The sequence below is a fragment of the Bactrocera tryoni genome, chromosome 3, assembly GCF_016617805.1.
Source record: "Bactrocera tryoni isolate S06 chromosome 3, CSIRO_BtryS06_freeze2, whole genome shotgun sequence".
NCBI classification, from domain to species: Eukaryota; Metazoa; Arthropoda; class Insecta; order Diptera; family Tephritidae; genus Bactrocera; species Bactrocera tryoni.
In genome coordinates this window covers 34,471,766-34,499,021 of record NC_052501.1, presented here as the reverse complement: position 1 = coordinate 34,499,021, position 27,256 = coordinate 34,471,766, and the positions used below count along the sequence as shown (strand labels likewise).

Genomic DNA, 27,256 nt, shown 5'->3' with positions numbered 1-27,256 from the left:
TGACTGAGACTCTGGTGTGGCGCTAAAGCCAATATTTCGCCGTTTCCGCTTCTGCTTCTGCCTGTGTTGTTGATGCCTATATATACATACATATGTATGTATGTATGTATGTACAATAGTGTTGTTATTGCATGAGTAGTTAACACTGGTAGTGGAATTGAGAATGGCAATGTCGCCACTTGCTAATAAGCTAACACACATAAAGAAAATTTAGTATTAAATGCGTAGTGCATAGTGCTGAGCGTGAGCACCTTGATGCGGCGCGCTTCGCTTTTCAGCTGCAATCGACAAAGTCTATCACATGAGTGGGCAGAAAACGAATTTGCTGCACATGCTTCCCACTGCTCAATCCAATTCAACACAATTCAAATACTGATCGGTTTCTTTACAGTTTTATTCATGCCGACTTAGTAAATTCAAGTGTTCATACATGCATGCATACATACATACATATCTACATACGCCCGCCCATGCGTATATAACACATACATACATATGTATGTATGTATGTATATGTCTGCGATTACTTGTTCGGTGCATGCTGCTCCCTTGTTGACTTACTGTCTTGCTCGCCGCACAAGTCCACATAAACGCAGCTACAAGTACGTATACCTATGCATGTATGTATGTATGCATGAGTTGTTAGCATTGCTTGCTGGCAGTCTGCTTTGCTACTTTTGCTTTGCCGCTTTGACTTTGGGGCTTTTTGCTCATTTGGCTTCGCCGCCTTTCGATTTCAACTGTTGGCTCGTTGCTTGTTGGCGCTTATACGAGTATTATTGTCTTTGTTTTTCGCTGTTGGCGCAGTCACAAATGCTGAAATGGCCTGGTCGCTTACTGTCGCTCCATGCTGCTGTGTTGTGTGTGCCGCGCGCTTATATTCTCGCCCATATCTGTAGCCAGAGCATTGAGCCGCGCACAATTCCATTCCTTTAGTTATCTGAAAGCAGTCTGAGGAAACGGTTGCGGGCTCGTCGCTACCGGATGATAAGCAATAGTCTATTTTAAATTGATCGGCGCTAGTGGTGATTATTAGTTAGTGTTTTGTTTTCGTTTTCTTGCCACCGCGGCTTAACACACACGTCCGCAGTGCACGCTACAAACACGCGAAGCTATGTGCACATTCATTCATATATCCACATACATACATACACATACATATGTAAATACTTAGTGCATCGCGCAACAGTAAAACGTGCTTTCAGATTTTCAATATTCGATTCTTCATTCGTCCGTTTGTACATATGTATGTACATATGTACTTTCGTTCTAGTATTCTTTAAAAAAATATTTGAACAAAAAGAAAATAAATAAAAACACTTGCCTACGTACAAACGCGAACATATGTACATATATACTTACATATGTATGTATATTGGTGTGCATGCGTATACATAAGCATATTTTAAGAAAATAGAATTACATGACATATGTATGTATGTGCGCGTAGTGTTCGAAAACAAAAAACAAATGAAAGGCAAGAAGTGAAAAGTATTTAAATTTAGTAAATCGAAACACTGTAGCCACAAGAAGCAAATGAAGTCAAAACAAAAGTGAAGACAATTCGAAAATAGCAACATAGAAAGAGAAAGAAGTAAATGCAAAGTTAAAAGTGGGAATTCTTAAGTTTTGCGAAGCAAACACACAAAATATCGCTAGCAAAAGCTTGAAGCAGCATTTGCGCCGATTGTTTGCTTACACATCCAACTAGCCACAGAAGGCGTGCGCATACGACTTACTACACACTCACAAACAAGCGATTGGGAGCGAGTTCTAGTTACTTACATATACACAAACAGATACGCACACAAGTGCACGCGCTGACACACGAAAAGAAAGGCGAACTGGTGTAGAAAGTGTTGCCCACAGTTTATCAGCTTATGTGGTAGAACGGTCTATGTATTCTGGCCAGGTGCATAAGCGCATAAGTTTCGCTGCGCACCAAAACAATTCATCGGTGCCATCACTCTGAAAATCATCGAAAACAACCGTTGTTCCGTTCTCGCATGCAAACAGCTGCAACTGCGTCAGATGTCTGGCCGGGCAGTCACAGATCAACGACAAAGCTAACATAGATAACAACTATCAACCAAAACAACCAGTATATACGTTAAAAGCAAATCAACAATAACAACGATTAGAGCAATAGCACTAGCGGCCGTAATAATAATAAACAACAACCACCAGCGACAATCAACAACCCAAAGACTTGTGCATCGACAGCAGCGACTAACTTTGTCGTATTCATTTATTTATTTATTCAACACACTGCAGGTAAATGGAAATGATTTTCGCATTTAGATTTTAAATTATATGTATAAGTATGCGCGCGCGAGTATGTAACTGACAGTTCGCTAACTTTACTACCGATCGGGCGCTATCGCTTGGCCTGAGAGTCTAATCAACCAAGAAACTGTAGCTTTGCGGACGGCATTAGTCTGATATTTAGCCCAATTCTACTACACATTCTCATATTCCTTTCGTTTCTTGCTTACTCCACTGTTGTGCGTACGCACCTATGTATATACTACTATACATTCTAACCGATTTTGACTGCAATAGTGGAAAACTTTGAGCGCTCACTCACCATTACTGTCGCAATGTCGCGTTGCAATCGACAGCAATAATTTATATTCTAGTGCTCATTTCATGTACACGCCTGTGCTTGTGACACCACTACCACTTCGCCGGCATGGTGCGTGTCAGACCATTCTCCCTGTCGGCCCATTGTGATCATAAACACGTAACAAGTCGTGTTGGCGCTCGCTGTGGTGCTGGCTTTCGCACCGGTTGCCGGCAAGCGGATCGCGCACGCTACACGAGTAGTTGCGACTATTGCTGCCGGCCGTATTTGCTGCTTTACTCAATACGAATCACACGAAAGTATGATTGGTAATGGTGCTGAAATAATGAATCGCTGTTGTTGTTAGTGTGCAGTGGCCGAGGCTGTTGGCATTGGATATGACGTAGACGACGTTTGCGATGTTAGTGCTCCCAGCAGATACTGTCTAAGTGCACCGCACACTTGGTAATACGCGATGGGCGTCGTACCCAGCCTTCTGATTTCTTAGTCTCTTATAAGGTAAAGACTGCGCATGGTGTACGAGTTCAGAAGCGGTTTCTCCGGTTAAATCAGTTAAGGTAAGAGCAAAACAAAATGAAAAATAAACAGTCACATTAAGAAGAAACAACTTTTGCCGACTTAGTCTATTCCATTTGTCGGAGGACAAGTGTTTACTAATGGATATTGAGCTCTTCTGATGGCTTATTGCACGTTATACACGCACGTGGCATTAAGTGAAGGGCATATTTTTCGCGACTTAAATGCATACAAAGTTTACAGTATAAAAACTGTTTTATGAAGAATTCGATTTTGAAATATCACAACAAACTTCTGTACTAAAATTCGTTAAGAAGGGCTTCGGAGGACTTTTGGAGCCTGAAAAACCATTAGACACTATAAAGCTACTAAATTGTTTTTGTGATGTATTATATGTATTTCCTTAAATGTATATATGTATATATATATATACTACACATGTACATATTAATTTATTCGACTAAACTCCCAATGTCAACTGTTCTGAAGATATTTCCGACTAAAATGGATTATAAGAAACTTTCGAAAATACATACACATGTAGTTTGTAAGGTCATGAGCGAAAGCAGGGCAATTTCTATGAAATTTTGACAGTTTGTTTCGTTTATACCGTTGCATGTAGCAATCTTGTCTCAAGATTTTTAAAAGCTCGAGTCAGACTGGGAAAACTCTATTACATACATACATATATAATATATGATACCAATAGAATAATTATAGTTCATGAATTGAAGATACATACTTATGTATGTACATAAGTATGTATATCTAGATATGGTATGCATATGCATATGAATGTTTGGCTGGACGGACAAGGAGATATAGTCCAAATCGTCTCTTCATATATTAACATTATATACATAGTTAATTATATATCTCTCTCATATAGGAATCATTTCAAAAATATATACATACATATGTAGATCGCGATATGTTTGCATTAACATTTTTGGTAGATCACAATCAATCTACTAAATTAACTAAGTGATAATAATATTATACTAACAGCAGTATAGACAAATGCATATACTGTATTTGTAGAAATAATTACATACATACATACACATATCTATGTACATATGTATGTATGTATACAAGAAGTTATTTCATCGCTTTCCGATCAACCTCTAAGAAAGCCCCAAAATGTATGCATATCACATATACACTATTTACATATGTATGTATATACATACATACATATGTATGTACATGAGTTTGCACTTGGAGCATGGCTGCAAAAGCATGACCACGAAGCACAGCAAGCATGTGAGCGGTAGAGCATCGTGTGAGTCGCAATCATTCACACACATACATATACATATGTATCTATTTATGTGACCATAGTACGTTTATGAATATAAATATGAACATAACTTAACGCGCATATATACATATACATGTATGTATGTATGAACATTTATTTACAAAATAAAAGTATGACGACTGCGAAATCATTATCAGTTATACACGGCAAAAAGGGGCCGGTGCGAGCTTTAGCTTCACTTTTCTGAGAAAACAGAAAATTTCGAAAATTCTTTTTTTTCACTTATGTATATTAACTACATTTTAAAAATGGACTATTCGCTTTATACAAACTTACGTGTATATATGTACATATGTATATACATACATTCACATACTTATGTACGTACAAATGTGGATATGTGTGCAATAACTACACTGTATATTCATGTGTATATTATTCAATTTGCTCTCACTTTATTGCTGTCAAAATATGTGAAGAATTTGACCTTCTCGATAATTATTTGTTACAATCGATGCGGAGTTGCATTACTATTATGGGAGTCATGGGTAAATTTAAAACCAATTACAAGTAAAAAATGCCACTTTTGTTTGTATGTATGTATATATATGTATGCAGGTCAATTGATTGCATAATGCAGGACGGATAAGCAATCTGTATCATAATCAGCAATCACTTGCATATATATATGTACATATGAATGTATGTATTTGTATTAGTTGTAATATTAGTATTAGTGTGATATAGATACACACATCATATGTATACATATATTACTTATTACTTTCGAATTCTTGTCGGTTTGCGTGGTCAAATACTTGCGTAACTTGTCTGTTGTATGTACGCGCACGAGTTATATGTACATACATGTACATACATATATACATAAAAAATAATTTACAAACATACTTATCATATACTTACACATAATTACTTAAATATGAACATACATATATATCCATGCACAGCTAGACGAAAACCAATAACTTGTAAACAAATGAGATGTAAAACATGTAATACAAAATAATGCAACAACAAACAATGAAGACACTTGTTTGTCAACAACATGTGCAGCAACAATGCTGTGATAAACTAACATTCATCGGCGATCAGGACAACCGCCAAATCACCTGACAAATGTCTGTAGCTAATGTTGTTGTTGTCATAGCAGTAATGATCAAACCAAAGAGCGACCGTTAAATGGTCCGATTAAGCAAACAACAAATTGTAAGGATAGCGGATATAAAATATTTGTTTACTCACTACTATAAATAGGCTAAGCAGTTAGAAATAATTTGAATTTAAGTTTCGGATGTTAATGAATAAAGTCATATTATTCTGACTCGCAGTTCGTGGACTTATTTTTCTTTAACTCACGCATGGTAGATTTGTGTATAGGTTCGCACAGTAAAATATCTACGGTAAGGATCTCCGAATATCAGATTAGGTGATTTTTCGAGAATAATTTGAGAAAAAAACTCAAACCCGATTTGTTATAAAACACTTAGTTACTAGCCTCAGAAACATACGAGTAGTTGGCGATGTAATATTTTTGTTTACACACAGATCTGTTTTAAATTGCACTAATTAGTGTAATTTTTAGAATATTCAGAAGTAGAACCTCTACTTTATGTTTTTTTAATTAAGATGAGTTTTAGCGCTCTTTTTACTGCTTATATCGCTTATGTTTCTTTTAGCAGGAAAAAAATTTTATTCTCCCTACCAAGCTGGTTTATTGCATTGTTCCTACTCTAAATTTTCATTTCACACCTTCTCATCTTTCTCATTTGCTTTCGATTGGTATAACTAACGGTTTGCATGTTTTGTCGCCAACAGCGATGTTGTCTGCCAAAGAACTAAAATTTTCAAATTACCTGGCTCTGGTAGGTGTACCTGCATACAACTTGATCAGGATTAGTGAGATGAGGTCAGCTTTATTAGTAATATAACGTGTGCTTATAAATACATGCAAACTTGTGTATGCATACAGACATCGCTGCAGTTTGAAAACTGATAAAGTCCGTTTACCCAGATAACCTACAGCACCTTTTCATTAAAATTTGAAATAAAAACAGATCTATGTAAAACTTTTTTGTATTTCGTATTAAAAGCAACAAGTCGAGATTCATTTATAATAAATGGATAAAGAGGCAAATATGCAAACGAGTGAATAACGATGAATAACAAAGTCAATTGCTCTCTTCCTAAACTCGTATGACCACTCCTAAAGAAGAACAATGAATATTAAATGTTTCAAACACACGTTTTCTACGGATATAGTGTGGAATGTGCCTTAAGTATCCTAAAGTTACCCCCTGCGCCTCACTGCACCTCACTATATGGTATTTGTTCGACATCCGGACATGGATTGGATATCGCCATTCAAGCAGAAATCACAGGCGTAAATTAATCGTAATTGAAAATGAATTTATGAAAAAGGGGCAGCTTCATTTTGTCTAAAAGCGAAAGTTTCAAAATTTCAATATTATAATATTGTACCTGTATTATACAATATTATACTTGTTCAAAATATAACTGTAAAAGGCGTAGAGAAAGTCTAAAAATGTGCTAGAGATCTGTCTTTATTTATTATGGGCGGCCTGTTACTAACTGTTATTTTAATGCGGTCCATAAATTATAACATTATTCGAGAGCAATAAATTTCATAATCTTTACTGATTATGCTAACAATTCCTTGACTACAAATATTCAAAGGCCAGTAAACAAATCTACTTTCAAACAAGTACTTGATATTCCCTTGTAAAAATGAAATGTGAATAAATTGTTGATAGGCTTTTGGATCGCTCAGTACATTTAGTTGTCAGGGGTTTTTTTTATAATATCTTTATGACTTTATACGACTTTTAGTGTAAAAATTTCGAGTGGCATGTGTACATATACACCAATAAAGTATGTATGTATGTATACTTGTCACAAAAAAAAAACAATTTTAAGAATGCGTATGCATACTTACCAATATTCATATCTGATTAAGGGGTTATATACAGTTAGAAGACTGAAAAAAGCGAATTGTCCAGAATTTTTTCTAAGAAAACTTTTAAAGTTATTGATCCAAAAATTTGCACACATATTATGGTATCTTTTAACTTTATTTTAAGACTTAGTATTAGTAAAAATATTTATTTGGAAATGAACTACAGCTGATATTCGGAAGCTCTTCACAAAAAGACGTTTTTCGGTGACCACTATATCTCATAACAGGATCCTCTGAAATTAAAAAACCAAAAAAATCGAAACTTGAAAATACTGACTTTATATCCGTATTCCTCTTAAGATATTGTTTTTAAATGCGACAAAATTAACATCGGTTTTGGGTTATTAAGACCGGAAATCAAACTGTACGGTCTTGGCCGCGTCGATAAGTCATCGCCGGTGGTTCTGTATTGCGCTCAACGTCGCCAGAATCGTACATTTAGCCAACTGGAGTGTTTTCTACCATTCAGACAACATGGTCAAGCCAACGGAGCCGATCTAATTTTATGGCCTGCTCTATGTCCATATCGCCGAAGAGCGTTTTCTCTCCAACGCTCATAAGTCGTTAGACGAAGTCTTTCACCATTGTCAACAGTGATATGATTTCCCAATCGTTGAGATCCTTTGTTTGATAACTAGAGGTACCTCGCTTGTCCCCGGTTTTTATCAAAACAGAGCGATCTCTTACAGCACAATTTCCACAAAATATAAAGTTATAGTCTACATGCATAAACTCATCAGGTAAATTGCAATCATTTGTAAATATTGAAAATTTCGAAAAAGCAGGTCGCTCATACCGCTCTCCAGACGTGATGGTTTGAAATTTTGGAAAATACAATTTCTAAAAAAAAAACTTTTTTAAATTAAACTGAAATATTTGTTCTAAACGTTATTATCTTAAGTAACGTTAAATTCATATTACATCGCAAAATAGGATAGAAATTAAGAATTTAAAGACGATTAAAATAAAGTAAAAGAGGTGCCGCCAACTACGTATTTTCTTGATGAGGGACCCATATTTAGGAAAAATGTGTACATAAACATTTGTATGTACATATGTGCGAACATATTATATATTTCTTTATTTGAAAAATAGTTGACATACATACTTATTGATGAAATGTAATTTTACTTCTCTTTGTTTTCTCCATTCACGAACATGTATATACATACATACACAATATTAAAGAGATATACATATTTACGACTATGTATGTATGTGTATAAATATATATATAGGCCACGTATTTTTATAAATATGCGTAATCATATGTACATATGTCTGTATATACTATATTATGAATTCCCATTGCAGGGGCCTCTCTCTTATCACAAATCGGAAAGTAGTGTTTCGGTGCAAAATTATAAGGCTGCACTCAAAGTTCATTTACATTTCATTGTTGGGTCATTAGACTTTTATAATCTTTGTGATTGCGACGATCGTCTACACATGCTTATAAGAAAACCTATTTATACACATTTTAATTAATTATTTCTAAGTAATTTATACATATATTACATTCAATAGGACTATGTACATACATATCTACATTCATCTTTGTAAGTGAATGAATGTATTCAAAAGCTCATATGAAAAGTAACAGTTAAGTGTGCTAATTTGCATTCTTTTCTATCAACGTTGGAAAACGTTATCTCATAATTACGCAGTGGAATAATATTGAAACATTTCAACATATTTTTGAGGCTTTATCGTTTTGTCGTTAACTAAAAACTAGATTGTAACCGGAAAACAGTATGAATTCATAGTAACTATACAACTTTTCTCTGCCGTCGGTGACTCGGTAAGTCACGGGTTGAGAACTTCCCACAAAACCTTCAGACTTCAGCCAAATATTATCAAAGAATACTATGACTACCGCTTTTTGAAATTTATACATACATACATATGTATAAATACAAGTAAAAACATATTATGTCCAAATTACGTGTCAAAAAATGCGAAAATATTAGAATAGCCTTAAAAAATTACTACATCCATACTTTATAAAATAGTAAATAACAGTATTTACTTCAGCGAAACTACGAGGTGTGTTCAAAAAGTATCGCGAATTTTGTGTTTTTTCAAAAATTATTTATTTATTCATGAATATCTATTTTGTCCCCTTCAAAGTAATCCCCATGAGATATTATACACTTGTGCCAACGGTTTTTCCAATCTTCGAAGCACTTCAAAAAATCATTTTTTTTATCTTCTTCAGCTCCCCCTTCGATGCCGTCTTAATCTCGTCAAGAGAAGCGTAACGTTGTTCTTTCATGGGCCTCTTCAGTTTAGGGAACAAGAAAAAGTCACAGGGGCCAGATCTGGGAAATACGGTGGCTGCGGCATCATTAGTGCCTTGTTTTTGGCCAAAAAGTCGCGCACAAGCAACGATGTGTGAGCCGGGGCGTTATCGTGGTGCAAAAGCCAATTTTTTGTTCTTCCACAAATCCGCGCGATTTTGGCGGATTGCTTCGCGCAAACTGCGCATAACTTGCAGGTAATATTCCTTATTGACCGTTCTTCCCTGTGGCAAGAACTCATGATGCACCGCGCCCCTGCAATCGAAGAAAACTGTCAGCAAACTGTCGCGATACTTTTTGAACACACCTCGTATGTTTCCTATATGAGCAGAACGGAAAAATATTTATATATTCTGAACAGGGGATAAGAAGTTTTCCACGTCGGAACCGCTATAAATAAATACATATGTGTATACCCATGTCCGTCTGTCTATAAACGCGAACTAATTCCAGAGTTTTTGAAATCGCTCTGAAATTTCGCACACGTTCTTTTCTCCCTAAGAAGTTGCTAATTTGTCGGAACCGCCGATATCGAACCATTTGTTATATGGAAAACATTTTATTTGACGGAATTTGCATTAATTACTGCTAAAAGCAATTATACAATATTTGCAGAAATTTTTCAGATCGAAAATTTATTGAGATTGTTATGTGAACAAAATATTACAACTGGACCTGCACGGTGTAAAAGTTTTGAAGCGTATGTCATTAGCTAATCGGTTTTATAAGCATCTTTTTCCATAACAGTGAAACAGTATCCACCAAAGAACAGTAGTAAAAACTGTTTTCAAAGTAATATTAAAATACTGGAATCAATTTGAGTATTGTAGTTAGAAATTATAATTTAATCTACTATATTAGTATTGAAATTTTAACGTAGGCTGGCATAGTATTCGTAAACGCCATGAGCTGTCAAAATTTGCATGAGTTTTATTTTGCATGCTTTGCATTGAAAATCTTTAAATTCGACGAATTAAATTAAAATTTAAACAAAAAACATACATAGGTATATTGTAAAATCAATTACTTACTTCCTTGCGCTTACGAAAGCAGCCTATGTTACTTATTAAATTGTAATTGTTATTTCATTTTAATTTTATTTGTTATTATTCATAAACATCAAATAAATGCATTGCATATTTTGGCAAATCAAATGCTTTGCATGACATGGACATATGATTTAACAAGTAAGGAAGGGCTAAGTTCGGGTGTCAACGAACATTTTACACTCTCGCATGATAAAGTGATAATCGAGATTTCATTATCCGTCATTTACATATTTTTTTATTTTGCTGTAAAATTAATTAGATTAGATCAATTTGTGTACTTTGAGTATTGAATTGTATTTTTATTTCCTAATGTATATGTATATATACATATGTATTATACAGAGAAGGCATCAGATGGAATTCAAAATATCGTTATATTGGAAGAAGGCGTGCTTGTGAACCGATTTCACCCATATTTCAAGTAGTTCCTGAGATATGGTTTTTGGTCCATAAGTGGGCGAGGCCACGCCCATTTTCAATTTCTAAAAAAGCCTGGGTGCAACTTCCTTCTGCCACTTCTTCCGTAAAATTTAGTGTTTCTGGCGTTTTTTGTTAGTCGGTTAACGCACTTTTAGTGATTTTCGCCATAACCTTTGTATGGGAGGTGGGCGTGGTTATTATCCGATTTCTTCCATTTTTGAAATGAATATGGAAATGCCTGAAGAAAATGACTCTGTAGAGTTTGGTAGATAATACTATAGTAGTTTCCGAGATATGCACAAAGAACTTAGTAGAGGGCGGGGCCACGCCCACTTTTCCAAAATAATTGCGGCCAAATAAGCCCCTCCCTAATGCGATATATTGTGCAAATGTCACTTTAATATCTTTGTTTATGGCTTAGCTATGAAATTTTATAGGTTTTCGGTTTCCGCCATTTTGTGGGCGTGGCAGTGGGCCGATTTTGCCCATCTTCGAAATTAATCTTCTTATGGAGCCAAGGAATACGTGTACCAAGTTTCATCATGATATCTCAATTTTTATTCAAGTTACAGCTTGCACGGACGGACGGACAGACAGACATCCGGATTTCAACTCTACTCGTCACCCTGATCACTTTGGTATATATAACCCTATATCTGACTCTTTTAGTTTTAGGACTTACAAACAACCGTTATGTGAACAAAACTATAATACTCTTCTTAGCAACATTGTTGCGAGAGTATAAAAATTGCTTGGCATAATGCGTGTATTCTGTATTCATATGTGTACTTATATTTTATTGTATGTACATAAATACTTATATAATTTCTTAGTACTGATCTGCTAGAAAATGTTCCACCAAGCAACAAATAACCGGTGAATAGGTATAAAAGGATTACATATTAAGATGTTTGCTTACTTACGCTTACACTCATGTATACATATCATGTATATTTATTAGTGCAAATATTTTCTCATGTATTTTTACCTTCAATGGCCGCCTTGCTTTCACAGCTTTGCACATTTTTTGTCTCAGTTGACAATCTTAAAATAACAATTAAGTAAATTCGGAGTAAAATATGTCGTAAAATACTACTGCTCAGCTTCTTGTTTGTCTGCTTATACGGTTGAGTCTAAAACCACAAGTCACAAGGTATGAGTACATAGACGGCCACAATATTATATTAGTGTCAAATTCCCTTCTATGATATATGTACATATACATATGTATAAAGAAACAAACATATATTTTTATTCATTTATTAAATCAAATCCGATTTAATCGTTTGTCACTTTGAAACACTTGGATGGCTGCTTTCTTTGTTTAAGTGAAATATATAAATCCTTTCATACATACAATTTTTTTGTTTGAATTTTTAACTTTAGTGGGGTCATAAAAGACATTGTAGTGCTAAATATTACATTATTAACATAATATTCCAATTTGTTGTAAAACTAGAAACTCTCTCATACTCCATACGAACATTATAATACATATGAGACAACGTTATAATTTTCATATTTAAGTGGCAACTCTTAATGGCATAGGAATTTATTTATTTTTATACAGACGGGCCTAGTTTAAAATTCGCAAAACAAAAAACCATTTTACAAATAACAATGTCTTAAAAAAATTAGAAAATTTTTAAGAATTTTAAAAAACCCTTGCATTGGACATACATAAATATGTGTCAAAAGTGACGATCTTAATCTTGAAAGAATGAATACAAATGAAATGCTTTCAACACTATTTGTGTTGAGTAGTATATGAACCCACACAAATACAATACATAAATAGACACTTCTAAAAATGATACAAAAATAAAATTTTCAACAAGTAACATAAAAAACTGTATTACGCACGAAAACATATAATATAGTACATACAATACATAGTATAATATATTTAGGGGCTCGGCAGAAGCTGTCAATAAAAAAGAAAACCACGCAGAAATTAGTAGCAATACATACAATTCGCTTCAAAATTACTCCAATCGACCAGACACTACTCCATTATTAATTTCAAGTTAATCTTGAATCATAACTTATTTTCGATACTGCTTCTTGTTGAAAGTTCATATGGTACATATAGTACATACGTAGGACAATATAAAATTAAAACGGAAAACTATAAAATTTAATATTTAAAGCTATTACTGCGGTTGCTATATAATCACAATTTGGTAATTGTACTCAAGAACAATGACTAACATATCTGTCGTCAAGCTATCACATCCATTCTTTAAATACTCTAAGGGAATGGGGTCCTTTGCAAGGATGCGCTTGAACTTTGAATGCTTTGCACGAGGACCTTTTGACTTTCCTAATTTCGGACTTGTGGATTGCTAGTCCTACATTGTACAATGCCCAATCGTTAGATGACCTAATGCTTGTTGAAAAGCCTAGAGATCCAGTCTCCATCTAAAGACTTCAACTATTTAGTGACCGCGTCAGGGGAGAGCAAACAGGAGCTTTCTGCAGTATTGGTCCGCTTTGCTTTTCTGAAGTTTCTTTAAGTCCAGACTGATTGTTACCGACCAAAATATTAAAAAAAGTCCACAAAAAATGATTTTGAATGACCGTAAACTGAAGTGATAGCAGGCTTTCTATTGATATCAATTGAACGTGCACATCATATCATTCACGAATATTTGGGTATGAGAAAGCTCTGTGCACGCAGTGACAGGCAGTGTTTGGATATGTTCAAAAGCAATAAACCCGAGTTTTTGCGTCATATGTGACAACGGATGAAACATGGCTTCAGTGGACTGCACACGATGGATTTCAATATTTGGCAATATATTGCTGAAAATCCGTAGTGAGGATTAAAAACCTATTTTTAATTTTGTATAAAAAATTCTAACAAAAATTAATTTTTTTATGTTGTAAGAAATTCTTGAACTCACTGTGTATCACTGTAGTCGTATGGATGCATTGGGTTTATTTCATGAGCACTGATGGAACGGAGTGTGATACTATTTCTACTACACAATAAATATTGGAAAACGAGTACAAGTTTGTACTAATGGGTAATTTCTTCTATTTGAGAATAATATCACACTCCGTTCCATCAGTGCTCATGAAATAAACCAAATGCATCCATACGACTACAGTGACACATTTTCACCAAAATACATACACTCATACCTTTGTATGCATAAGCAAAACCATACGGGTATCTGATATAAATAAACTAGAGTCGGCGTGTTGACTTTTCTTTGATTAAAGCGATGTATTATGATAAAATGTTCCAAATTTTATTTGGTCTGTATTGTTTTATTAGTAATGCTAAATATTAAAATTTAAGAGAAACCAGGAGTGTATGATCAGAAATCTGTCCAGAAATTTTTGAATTCCATTATGACCTTGGCAACTAGACTGTAATCAAGAACCAATTGCTTTACTGAAAGAATTTTCGATTTTATTTTTTATATTTATTATAATATAATTTTTGTGATATATATTTAAATTAGAACACTAAAGGCTAGGTAAATTTTTCCCTGAATGAATAAAATTTAAAAAAATTGTCTTGTTTTTGGGGTGTTGAATGCAGTGTTCTATGTACATAGGATCAATATTATAAAGTTAAGCGAGCGAAAAGCAGCGACGAAGCTAAAAATATTAATGTCAAATGAGTTTTATCAAGCGAAATCCCAATGGCTTTTAGCAAAACAATACAGTTCCCGACTACTTAAAACATTTGATGAACAAATAATACTCTTTCAAAATACCGTTATAAAGATAAAGATGGAACGATAGCCAAATTAAGATGATAGGTCTTATCTAGCTAGAATTTGCATAGTAAAATCAAGTAGTAGCTACAAATGTTTTGGTTGTCAAGTAAGCAAAATTTTCCAAATACTTTAGATTTCTTAGTTAAATCTTTTGGATTATTATATACATAGATATATGTACGTTAGTTATCTATGTATACATATGAATTTACGTAAAATTATGATTTTAAGCGTATTCGTTTGAGTGATGGTTTAAGAATAGGTACAGTCTGAGTTTCTATTAATTGTATGTATAGTGCGGGTAAGACCTAACAACATTGCAAACAAATGACTTGTTTTTTTCGGAGATAGAGACTCGTATGTCGCTTATTTATAGTTTCGTTAGCTTTGCTGAAAAAGTGCCGCAAATTACTGCTACACAAAAACTACTGTGTAATAATAAGTAGTAATAGTTTTTGACTGAAATTATCTCGGATTTTGTTTTTTTAATTCTGTAATAAAACTTTACACAAGAGAACACTTTTGTGGTAAAAGTTGCAGTTAAATAACAAAGTGTATTTTCGAAAATAGTGAAATAGTTTCTTATATTGCGAGAGTAACATTTTCTCCACATAAGAAACTGTTTTGATACTCTTTATTTTTCTATCAGTCTTTTAAAATATTTCGTAAAAATTTGAAAGGTATGCGAAATTTATTTTGACAGACCGCAACTATTGTTGTTGTCCATTTATTTAAGAATTTCTCATACCTCTTCTCGATAAGTGATAACTTTTTTTAGTCGAAAAAGTCTTTTCGTATTTTGTCAATAGATGTCCTTGCAATCGTATATCTCCATTACTACCAATCACATTGTTTAAGCTTCATTTAACAAAAAAAATTAAATTTGGGGAAGTTGAAAAAAAGTTACAGCTGTTCAAAAATGAGTGAAAATAATCAGAAAATTCGCTATATTTTGAAATTTTTGTGTAAAAAAGGTAAGAATGCCAGGCAAGCCAACAATGAAATTTGTGAAGTTTGCGGAGACGATGCTGTATCAGTTAGTATAGCACCACAATGGTTCGCTCGCTTCCGTTCTGGAAATTTCTAAATTTCGATTTACACTGATAAAATGGAACAAGAGTGAAAAAAAATTTAACATTGGTTAAAACTGGTTCATATTTGTTTATTTATTTATTAGTATAAATATAAAAAAAAATAAGTTGAAGTTTGATTAGAAATATGAAAAGACTTTTTCGACTACCCAATAAGTATTCATTTTAATGCATGTATCCATTGCATCCATGTTGGCAACAAAATTTCCAGCAAATTGTTTTTAATTATTACAACTATATTAATGGAAACATGTTGAAGCCCTCCCAGATACTCCCTCAAAGTTTCAATAAAATTGGCAAAACTGCTAACGAGCTTTGCGAATAGAAAATTGACATTCAAAATATGTATTACTACAGAGATTTCTCAGACAAACTTCACATGGTAACCCACAAATATTATGCAACCAAGCCCTAGGGAAACGGGTTTCCCAGCAAAATGAAGCGACAATATTAAAATTTAAACGTTTATTACCATCGGTAAATAGTATAGTTCAAATAGAGGTTAATTCAATTAATACCCTCACAATACGTTGATCAAAGTATGTTTTGTGAGTTTTGTTAACCTAACGGTTGTTTGTAATGCCAACACCAAAATTTAATCGTGTTAGATATGTATGTATAGTGCTATGTGTAACAAAAAAATCAGAAATGAAATGAATTGGTTTCCGGATGTACATACATATGTGTGTTCATCCTTCCTTTAATTTAAATAATACTGAAGATAGTTGGCTGGTACATTGCTCGTTTTGCCTTCACATATTGCCAGAAACGAATCTTATCGAATTAAGCTACTCAAAGCCTGTACAATTTGAAGTTTTAAAGGTGGACGTAGCCCCGCCCTTTGACCGTTTTTATTATACGTATCTCATATATTTCTGGAACCTTGTCAAACCTCCGAAACTAAGCGTAAGCATTTTTAGGCTATGATGGGAAAATTAACGAAATTTGAAAATTTTCCTCATTATCAAGTAAACAGTTTATGCAATTTTAAAGTGTGTAAAAGTAATGCCATTATACAAGTATACATATCGTCACCTAAAATGCAAAATAACGTAACAACATTTTCAAAAATTTACAGTGGCGTGTATGAAACACGAAATAAAATGGAACAAGAGTGAACAAAAATTTAATATTGGTTAAAACTGGTTTAAATTTGTGCGCATAACCACAAAATGATGGGCAAAGGTAATATTATGAATGTAATTTGAAGTAGTGAATCGTAATCAATAAGATACTCAACTTCGAATTTTTTGATGATACGTTATTTTGCATTTTAGGTCACGATATATAGATATGTGACCTGGTCTACGGAATGGGGGCTTAGGGGTTCAAAAAATAGGAGAACAATTAATGAGATAACGAGAAACTGACGATTACTTTTAACAGCTTTTCCCAGAAAACTAGTTTTCGCAGGTTAGCTCCCTTTTCGTAGACCAGGTCACATATAAACTTCTAGTATAGTATACCGTAGTCAAATAGTTTTACCTAAAATAGGTTCACGTACAGTTGTACTGACATCAAATAGACAATGTGACTCTCTAAACGTAATCTCTAATCTTACTTGCTGATTATGAATATCACCAGTATTACATAAGACATCTTATCGGCCATATAATTGTAACGGAATTAATTTAATTTAATTTTGAAATTGAATAAGGCAAAGTAGTTACTTATTGTTCACTTCCATTCTACTCTACTTTTAGAATAAATGGCAACGCAAAGCAGCAGAGCAAATGAGGAGACCAAAGCCGTGGCTGATCCCCTAAATAGGAATGATGAAGATTATGAAATCGACGAATCAACTGCAGCTGTAGTCGTTCCACCGGATAGCGGATGGGCATGGGTCGTGATGGTGGCATCATTTTTATGTTGTACGGTACTCGACGGGATTGTTTTTTGTTCTGGTTTAATTCAAGAAGACTTAATCAAAGAGTTTAATGTTAAAAAAGGTTATGCGGCACTAGTGTCTTCACTTCTCAGCGGTTGTTATTTAATGGCAGGACCATTTGTAAGTGCCTTGGCAAATCGATTCGGTTTCCGCCCTGTAGCTATGGCTGGAGCGCTGTTTGCAGCAGCCTGCTTTGGTATATCATATTGTGCTCGAAGTATTGAATTCTTATTTATCACATATGGGGTTCTCGCTGGTATTGGTTTTTCCATGGTCTATATACCGGCCGTTGTAATAATTGGCTTTTATTTTGAAAAGTGGCGTGCTCTGGCAACCGGTATTGCTATGTGTGGTTCTGGCGTGGGCACTATGGTATTCACTCGATTAACTGATAAATTGCTAAAGTCGGGTTGGAGATACACACTTGTAATTCAAGGAATAATAATTGCGTTTTGTGCTTTGTTTGCATGCGCCTTTAGACCAATTCAGCCCATCACACTGGCTGTTGATGAAGACTCTAACGAAAACAGGAATGATAATGAGAAACGCAATGGACATGGCAATATTGTTGCACCAAAGCCCCAGCTCCATCAAGCTGCCTTTACTAAACCATTGCCTGAAGGACGTTTCGCTTACTCAATGCCAAATTCAGCACATAACACATATATGGGGCAATCTCCCAAGCATCATTATCCCACAGCAGCAGAAGTTTTTAGAGGTGCCAATATTGAGCGTCGCCTATCAAACTCTTCCGGCAAAGGTACCGAATTGAAAGCTCTACGAAAATCGCAGCCTACCACTCCGAATGGTGAGCCTCAACCCTCACAACTTCACTTCAATATCAACAAAGAATTAACAACAGTTGGAGAAAATGAAGAAGAAACCGAGAATGAGAATTTAATCGCAACTGAGGCAAAACCAGTGGTAATACAGGCACGTAGGCACACAGTGTCTGGCAGAAGGCCAAACGACATCGTTGGGAAGAAGAGTGCAGTGGGATCGCAAGATACCGTGCACAATATTCACACTAGACCAATGTACCGTGATGATATATTCTTCACTGGCTCCTTGGCACGAATTCCACAATATCAATCACAAACTTCCCTCGCCTATCATATGTCGGTGACACGTCTTCCAACCAAACAGGATATGCTTGAAGATCGCCAAAAGGGATGCCGACTTTGTCCTGAAGCTGTGCGGCGTACTTTATCGACGATGTTGGACACTTCGTTGCTCAAGTCGCCATCTTTCATGTGTCTGGCCTTCAGCGGTTTTCTAACCATGATGGGTTTCTTTGTGCCTTTTATGTTCTTGACACCACGCGCCGAAGCGGCAGGAATGGACAAAAGTACTGCACTTAGCGTTGTTTCTGGCATAGGATTAGTTAATACAATTGCTAGGTTAGTTTGTGGTACGGTCAGTTCGATTCCCAGCGTGAAACCACTATGGTTGAACAATGTGGCAATCACAGCCGGTGGTCTGGCGACAATTTTCAGTGGACTAAAAATAACGGTTGTGACTCAATGGGCATTCGCTATCTTCTTTGGCGTTTGTATAGCTTGTTTTTCGGCATTGCGTTCTCTAATTGCCGTGGAAATGATAGGATTGGAAAAACTAACGAATGCATTTGGATTCCTTATGCTGTTTCAGGGTATTGCAGCGACAGTTGGAGCACCTATTGCAGGTACGTTAATTTTTTGTATTTTGCATAACACTTGTTAGGATTATTATTTGTAGTATTTCAAAGCGAAAAAAATCAAACTTTAACTTCGTTGATACAATAAGAAGGTTAGTGTATTTTACAGATGAATTATAAATTAAAATACAAAAGTATAATTTAGTACATTCAATTGTGGTAGGATTCAAACGTTTTTGAAAGGACACGGCCCGCCTTACTAATGTTATTTAACAAAACTTACTGCATAAACGTTTTCTACTATCTCCTCATACAGTATGAAGATGGGTGAAATCGGATGTTAGCTTCTCCTATTCACTACATAACGGTCCGAAATGGAACGAAGGGACCCATTGTAAAACTTGGACAGTGGTCATGACTTTTTACCGAAAATATCGGTAAATCTGTGAGATCTATTGAAGAAATATAGAAAATTAGATAGAAGTGAATATTTTTATGATAGCAGTATGTATTCTGAATTCTTTCCTTAACCTCCATATATTTTATACAAAATTTTACAACATTCTCTTGGCTTTATTCATTAAATATTAGTATTTTAATAAATAAATAAATGAAATAGAGCATTTTTTGGCAATGTTATATCGTAATGCCAAAAATGGATAAATTGATTCAATATTACCCAAAGCACCCATATAACAAGATATATTAATAAAATTATGTGGACCTCTAGTGTTGGATACACTAAAGTGTTCTCAATCCACAAATTATCCCTAGTTCTTCCTTACTGGTTTAAGCACACTTGGTATATGTTAACGAACAAGTTTGGATTTGAGTCTTAGCTTCTTTTATAGCTCTTTTGGGTATGTCATTTATTCCAGGCGGTTTTTTGTGTTTGATATTTTCTCGCTATAGGCAAAGATAATTACGTAGTCGTAATCGAGTATTTACTGCTTTCTGCCAACAAAGCAACAAACAGTTATAATTCAGTTCTGAGTGAAATTAATTTTGGCGGTTGCAATTGATTTCAATTATATCTGTAATTGAACAACGCGATTGTGATTTATGCTAACCATATATAACTTTGATAACGTTCTAAGCACGTTATCGTCACCGGCAGTGAGTTATAAATCAACTAATTTTTGTGTGTTACTTTAGCCACTTTGAACTCTGCATACCACTGGCAATATGTGGAATAAATTATTATAATTCGTTAAAACGGAGTTATTCGAACGCCAACTATATAAAGATACAAAGATAATAAAGATCACTAATGTATTTGAACACTTGTTTTAGCTTCTTAATAACAAAGAAAATATTTCGTATAATTGCATATATACAATTTTTTTCGTATCCCAGTATAATATAGTTCAAAAGCGATAAATACAACTCTTATAATGGTAGACTTGGAACAATGAGGGAGTCAGTGTTCCTAATAGAACATTAGATTTTCTCACCATTTATTGGAACAAATATGGTTTGAAATATTTCGAGATGTGTTCAAATCTTTATACTCGTAAAACAACATAATGAGGCAACCAAAAGCCTATAATCTGTAAATCCGACCAACCTTAAAAAGCGTTTGCTATCAACTTATTTAAAAAGAGTTGGGGATGTGGCGACCCTTATAAACGCTGAAAAAGTGAAATTTGCTTTTAATTTTGAGCCTTAATAATGTAATTGTGTTGGACCAATAATTTTTTATAAGTAATGAAGAACTAAGTCGAGTGTAACTGATACATTCAGGTATTGACAAAACTTGGCTAAGTATTGCCTTAATTTCATTCAATTGAGACAATAGGATTATTTGTTATTAGAAATAGATTCCATGTGAATATCCTTAAAATTTTTAACATAATGGGTTGTCAAAAAAGTCTTGCGGTATTTTTATTGAATTTTTTTTTTATTGAAATTGAAATGAATTTTTGATGACTCATGCCCAGCTCTTGACCGATGCTACGGCTGCTACTATTCCTGTCTCTTTCGACCAATTCAGTGATTTTATCGCAATTTTCGACGACAGGCCTTCCGGAGCGTGACGCATCTTCGACCACCTCTACACCAGAACGAAAACGTTGAAACCATTGTTGTGCGGTGGAAATGGAAACTGTGTCGGGTCCATAAACTGCACAAATTTTATTGGCGGCTTGAGATGCATTTTTGCCTTTATCGTAGTAGTACTGTAAAATATGCCGTATTTTCTATTTATTTATTTTATTTATTTTGCTCCATGTTTGCGACGCTATAACTCACGAACTGCTTAAAAGAAACGACAATCAATAAAACACGTGTTAGCGTGTGAAATGAGCTCTTCAAAAAGGTATAGCATGACCCGATGCGACGAATAAAACTAAAACTACGCGCTTTCAGCGCTAACTAACGAAAATACCGCAAGACTTTTTTGACAAACTATTATTAACCGAACCCATAAAGGTCTTCCCTACCATCTTGGTTGTTAAATTTAATGCTTGTGGCGCGTTTAATTAGTCAGTTATCGCGCTGTTAGTGGTTTTCTCTGATTTTGTGAGTTAATTTAGTTATCCTAGTCATTAACATACAATATATAACTCCATATCTATCTTGATTAGCTTTAAGTAATATAAGCAACCGTTAGGTGCGACATGTTGCAAGAGTATAAAAATAATCGGCTATTTTTTAAAGGGCTGTTAAATAGTATGTATCTAAGCATTATACAGGGCTTGTCCGGAAGGTAATAAGTCTGATTTTCGTCCGCCGCGTCTGTACTTCTGAGGGTGCGCGCACCGACTGGATTCGGTAGAGGACGTTCCTAGCTAACAAACGAGCGGCTGGTCAGTTGTCTCCGAGCACCTGAAGAATCAGGCCAAACATTTTCGCTCGACGTGATTCTTTGAGTGATGTAGCGTTCGTTAGAGCAGAGGTACGCGATTAAATTCTGTGTGAAACTTTGTAAATCTGAGACAGAGACTTTGATATGATTAAGCAGGCATACCTTGATGTTCCTTTTTGTTTCCTTGCCTGAAAATGCCGATGAAAGGCAAGCATTTTCAGACGACAGAGGGGATACAAGCAGCATGCACCTCTGCTCTCAAGGCTATTACGGAGAATGCCTTTCGTGACGTCTTCGAAGCTTAGAAATCGCACTGGCAGCGCTGAATCGACGCAGAAGAAGCCTATTTGGAAAGTTTTTAAAGAATTGTAGTGATTGGTTTAATAATTTTTTTAAATCGACTCAGTCCTATTACTTTCCGGACAAACCCTTTATGTATGTACGCGTGTACTATATGTGCTTATTGGGTTTTATTGGAATTCAACAAGGCAGAAATAAAAAAAGTTTATTTATTTAGTATTTTAAATTGATTTAAATTCACAGATTCAAATTCAAGTGCACACCATTAGTTAGATTGATCAACATTTTCTAACCATTTCAGGCATACTCTTTGAGCTGACACAGGACTACAATACTTCGTTTTACTTTGCTGGCGGATTGATATTAGTTTCGGCGTTCCTGTGCTACCCATTGACATATATTGCTAACTGGGAGAAGGCGCGCAATGAGAGAAAGGCCACGCAGAGCCCCCCAAGAGCCTAAGTACATAAATATTCGGGAATTAAAATTAAAGTTAAAATTAAATTTAAAATAATATCATACAACTGAATGAACATATAACAATAAACTAGTAAAACTAAAGACTTGAATTTAAACTGTGTATGTGTATGGATATATATTTTTATACATACACACATATGTTATGTAAAAAATAAGTTCGTAGTGACCGAGACGAAACGAAAGCTTCCTAACCGAAGTCAGGCAAATAGCTTAAATACAATTTGTAAGTTATACTGAGAAGTTACGAAATTGTAATTAAATATTTTTTAGGATATGCATATGTAAGTCGAAAAAGTTATTATATTTTAATAGCAACGACTACTCTAATTTTAATATAAATCGCAGTGTAACACTAACATTGATAATTTATTAATTTGTTAAAAAAAACGAAGGAATAATTTAATTAATAAAAATTTGAAACTTAATTTTCCGGTGTTTGTCAATTGCATCCAACCATATCTTACCAGTGACATTAGTTTTTAGCCTTTATAATAAAGGAATCACAAAAACGAAACCAACTTTTATGTACATATGTATGTATATGAAGTCGCAAATTAATGCTTAACACCCCGTTATAAAAGCAAAATATTATAGAAGAGGACTCCGCCTTACATTTTATACAGAATATACAATCACTCGCTAGCAGTGGCGTAGCTAGGGGTGGGGGAAGGGGGCCGTCGCCCCGGGCGCAACGTCTTGGGGGCGGCAAAACGGTCTTCGCTGTTTTTTAATATTCAGAAAAATACTTCAACAAATTTTTTTACAAAATTTATTATAAAAGATAAAGAGTTGTACACTCACAATGTAATAATCTGAATAACAATGAAACATTTACTCGAATACTCTTCAGTCTTTGAATTTGTCTTATATCTTTTGGCTTATATCTTTCTTAAAAATAGTGATAGAACTTAAAGATGCACTTTTCTAGCTTTGTCTAGCGACGTGTCACTCACACAGTTACCCTATGCTTTGAATGTCTTGTAAATTTACTATCAATTTCCTCAAAAATCGTATTGTGAGAATTTTGGAACTTCAGAATTTGCGTGGCTTCTACATAGTTTCTAAATTTTATATACTTAGATAATAACGAAGATATTTTGTAAAAATTCACTTTTGTTGGAACCACCTCATGAAACTTGTAGGTAAGTAGATAAAGGGGGGCGGCAGAATATCCTTGGCCCCGGGCGCCCGAAGTTGTAGCTACGCCACTGCTCGCTAGAAAGTGCTTCGTGCGAGTTAAGTTTTCTGTTGTAACAACCGTACTATGCGGTTTGCCGTCAGGTTATTTATTAAATTCTATCATTTCATTTTTAAACTATGCTTAGCGTAATTTGCTTAGAGCCGTTGTGCTGATTCGACATTTCATTATTACTGTCAACGACCTGGCATAACTTAAGTAATCAATTTAATATTCCTTCGTCCAGTTCGTAAAAATGGTCGCTGTGGATTTCGTGGGAAAAGTGTGAGGTTCCGTGCAGTGAGGAAACGACAATGGTCGGAGAGGCAAAAAGGAGTTTTGCTCGAAAAAAAACCTGACACACCCTGCTGTTGGCACACTCCGGTGTTGGATCGGCCAGGTTATATTTTTGAAGCGCGGCCAACGCAAAAAAGAGTTTTACTCGAAGAAAAAACTGACACACCCCGGTGTTGGATCGCCCAGGGTAATTTTTTCCTGCATTTGAGTTTTTTTTAATTTATTTTTATTGTTTTCAATCGTTTGGGATATGGTAACACTTATTATTTGACAACACAGAACACTTATTGTTATTGTACGTGTAATAATATTTATGTAAAATATAAAATGCTTATTTTAAGCAAATATCTAAATAATAAATATAAAATAAATATGTAGAAATATTGCAGTGAAGTGTAAGTGTATAAAAAGTGCTTAATATGAAAGAAAACGTTACTATAAATCGAGAAATTGCAAATTGAAATTAGCGAAATTTTCAACTTAAAATGCAGATATCTTGAAAACTAAAAGTTTGCGGCGGCTATAATTGTATATTTTCTTAATCTGGAGCACCAGCTTTATCCAACCATACCACTTTTAACCCTGAAATCGTGGGATGGTATACTAAAGTTTCCCCCCCATCATCCACTTAATTTTTTTTTTATAATGTTAAAAATATACTTTCAATCATTCATTTACACATTTCTATTGATGTTTTTTCAGCAATAACAACGTCGCAGTTGATTTTTATTTATTTATTTTTTGATAGAAAAAAAAAAACATGAAAAACCTCACAACGAAACAAATACGGCAAAGATTATGTTCGAAATTATGGCACCACTGTTGTAAATTCGAATGGGCACTATTGATTCATGCAGTGATCGTTTTCGAATTATCGATGTTCTCAGTATTCGAGTCTGAAAGAGAATTGGTAAAAATGAGAAATACATAATAGAAACATTTATAATTCATTATTATTGCAGAAAGAAGTTAGACACAGAAGAAGCTTGAAAACGCTCCAAAAAAAAATAAACCTGTTCGGTCCAACAACGTGGTGTTCATAATTCTGGAGCAGTGGGCAACTATTCTAGTCAGAGGGAGATTGCGCAACTTGAGAAGATAGCTATTCTCCTGGAAACTTGATAAAAGTAAGCAGTGCGCAGGATTTTGTTATTTTGTGCAGTCGTCGAACAACGCATCCGTTTTTCTTGCTGTATAAATTGTGGGCTAAAATTCCTCAAGAATTTCTTCGAGGAGGCTTTGCAATCGAATTGAATTTCAACATGCGGGTTAGACGGTTGCCCAAAGTATACTCACACATGTGGAAAGCTTACAAAACTTCAAGTGTTCCACCAATTTCATCCACAGGACCAAAGGGATCATCCTGGGTCATTTGCAAAGACTGTCAACAAGAAATTTAACGATTACGTACGTAGGGATAGGGGCTGCTGATTATTGGCAAATATCGGTGCATTTGCCCTAGTTAGCGTTTTTAAGATTAACGAGGTTCCCAGGAATAAAGTCTATGAGTTTCTCAATAGAAGTATATAGCCATATGCACATGATCTCTTTCGAGAGTTAGCATATGGTAAATCGCCAAGTTACCACTAGTGATGGTGATATCTAGTGATCTTTTATAATTTCTCATAATTCTAGGGGGTTTTTCATAAGCGATTGTGCACAATATCTAACTAATTGTGAACCTGGTGTGGGTGTGAGCAACACGGATACTAAAACAAAACAATATCGACGAATTAGAAATAGGATTGTCAAATGAAGTATATAATTATTTGAAAATGGCTAAGTTTAACGATTTGAAGATTTCACAACTCAAAAAGGAGCTGGAGGAACGGTTGGCGACAATTGGTGTAAAATCCGAATTACAGTCACAGCAGTTAAAATGTACAAAATTGGCATTTGAGCAACCGTTTCGAATGCCCTGACACAGAAAGCTGTATTTCTGCACTCTGTGTCCAACGATGTATTTTGTATGGAATATTAAGCTTTTAAAAAGGATTTTTTATAGAAAGGTTCCATGGTTAAAGCCCATGAAGTAGAAATAGAAGATCAGACCTGGGTGAACCAATTAAAGTTGAAGAAAAGATGCAGAAAGTACAGGAAAATCTATAGAAGCGCGTTAGAAAAATGATACACTGCGAAAAAATTGTTATATTTCACGCAACTGTAACCATTTCAGTAATTCAGTAGACGTACATAAATGCAAAGCTGAGGAAGATCAAAGAAATGTCACATCCAACCAATTGTTAAACTAAAGCAAGGCAGCCAAAAAAGGCATGGACTGTTTCCCGCAACGGACGCCATGTAATCTCCATTTCACAAATAAGCAGGAATACGAGTAATGTTACCATTATGGAATGTGTAGACGGTAAAAAGCGTATACTGAGTGTGGATACAAGCGCGTCACATTCCATAATTCGATCTGATCTGGTTGCTGAGGCACAGTACTGCAACTGCAGAAGGAACTCAAATCTTCGGAGAAGTAACGTGCAGGATCATAATTGGAAAGGCATCCGTGATACACAATTTTGTAGTAGCATATATCGTCGATGAACTAATAATTGAAGTAGACTTTCTTGCAAAAATTAGAGTTAGAGAGCCAGCAGATTCCACCAACATCAGAAGCAGTTATTTGGGAAGAAATGGATGGAAACTATGGGACAAACAAGTTTTAGTTTGTTGAGGACACAGACTTATATGCTACACCTGGCTATGACAAGAC

The 27,256-nt window shown here is 34.8% G+C and overlaps 1 protein-coding gene and 1 long non-coding RNA gene across 5 annotated transcripts; both read left to right on the top strand.

Moving 5' to 3' along the window:
• The first annotated feature begins 934 nt into the window (after positions 1–934).
• LOC120773063 lies at positions 935–23,144 on the top strand. 4 transcript variants are annotated; one of them, XM_040101999.1, is made up of 4 exons: positions 935–1,035; positions 1,524–2,274; positions 17,657–19,525; positions 22,885–23,144. In XM_040101999.1, exons 3-4 carry the CDS (start codon positions 17,662–17,664, stop codon positions 23,043–23,045), a joined length of 2,025 nt encoding a protein of 674 aa, XP_039957933.1. In that variant the 5' UTR covers positions 935–1,035; positions 1,524–2,274; positions 17,657–17,661; the 3' UTR covers positions 23,046–23,144. The 4 variants fall into 4 exon arrangements, with proteins under 4 accessions (XP_039957933.1, XP_039957931.1, XP_039957935.1 ...); XM_040101997.1 differs by having other exon boundaries at positions 1,506–2,274; XM_040102001.1 differs by having other exon boundaries at positions 938–1,025.
• A 2,132-nt stretch (positions 23,145–25,276) lies between these two features.
• LOC120773062 lies at positions 25,277–26,967 on the top strand. The gene is made up of 2 exons (XR_005705123.1): positions 25,277–25,447; positions 25,500–26,967. It is a non-coding gene; the product is annotated as an uncharacterized LOC120773062 (long non-coding RNA).
• Positions 26,968–27,256: the final 289 nt, after the last annotated feature.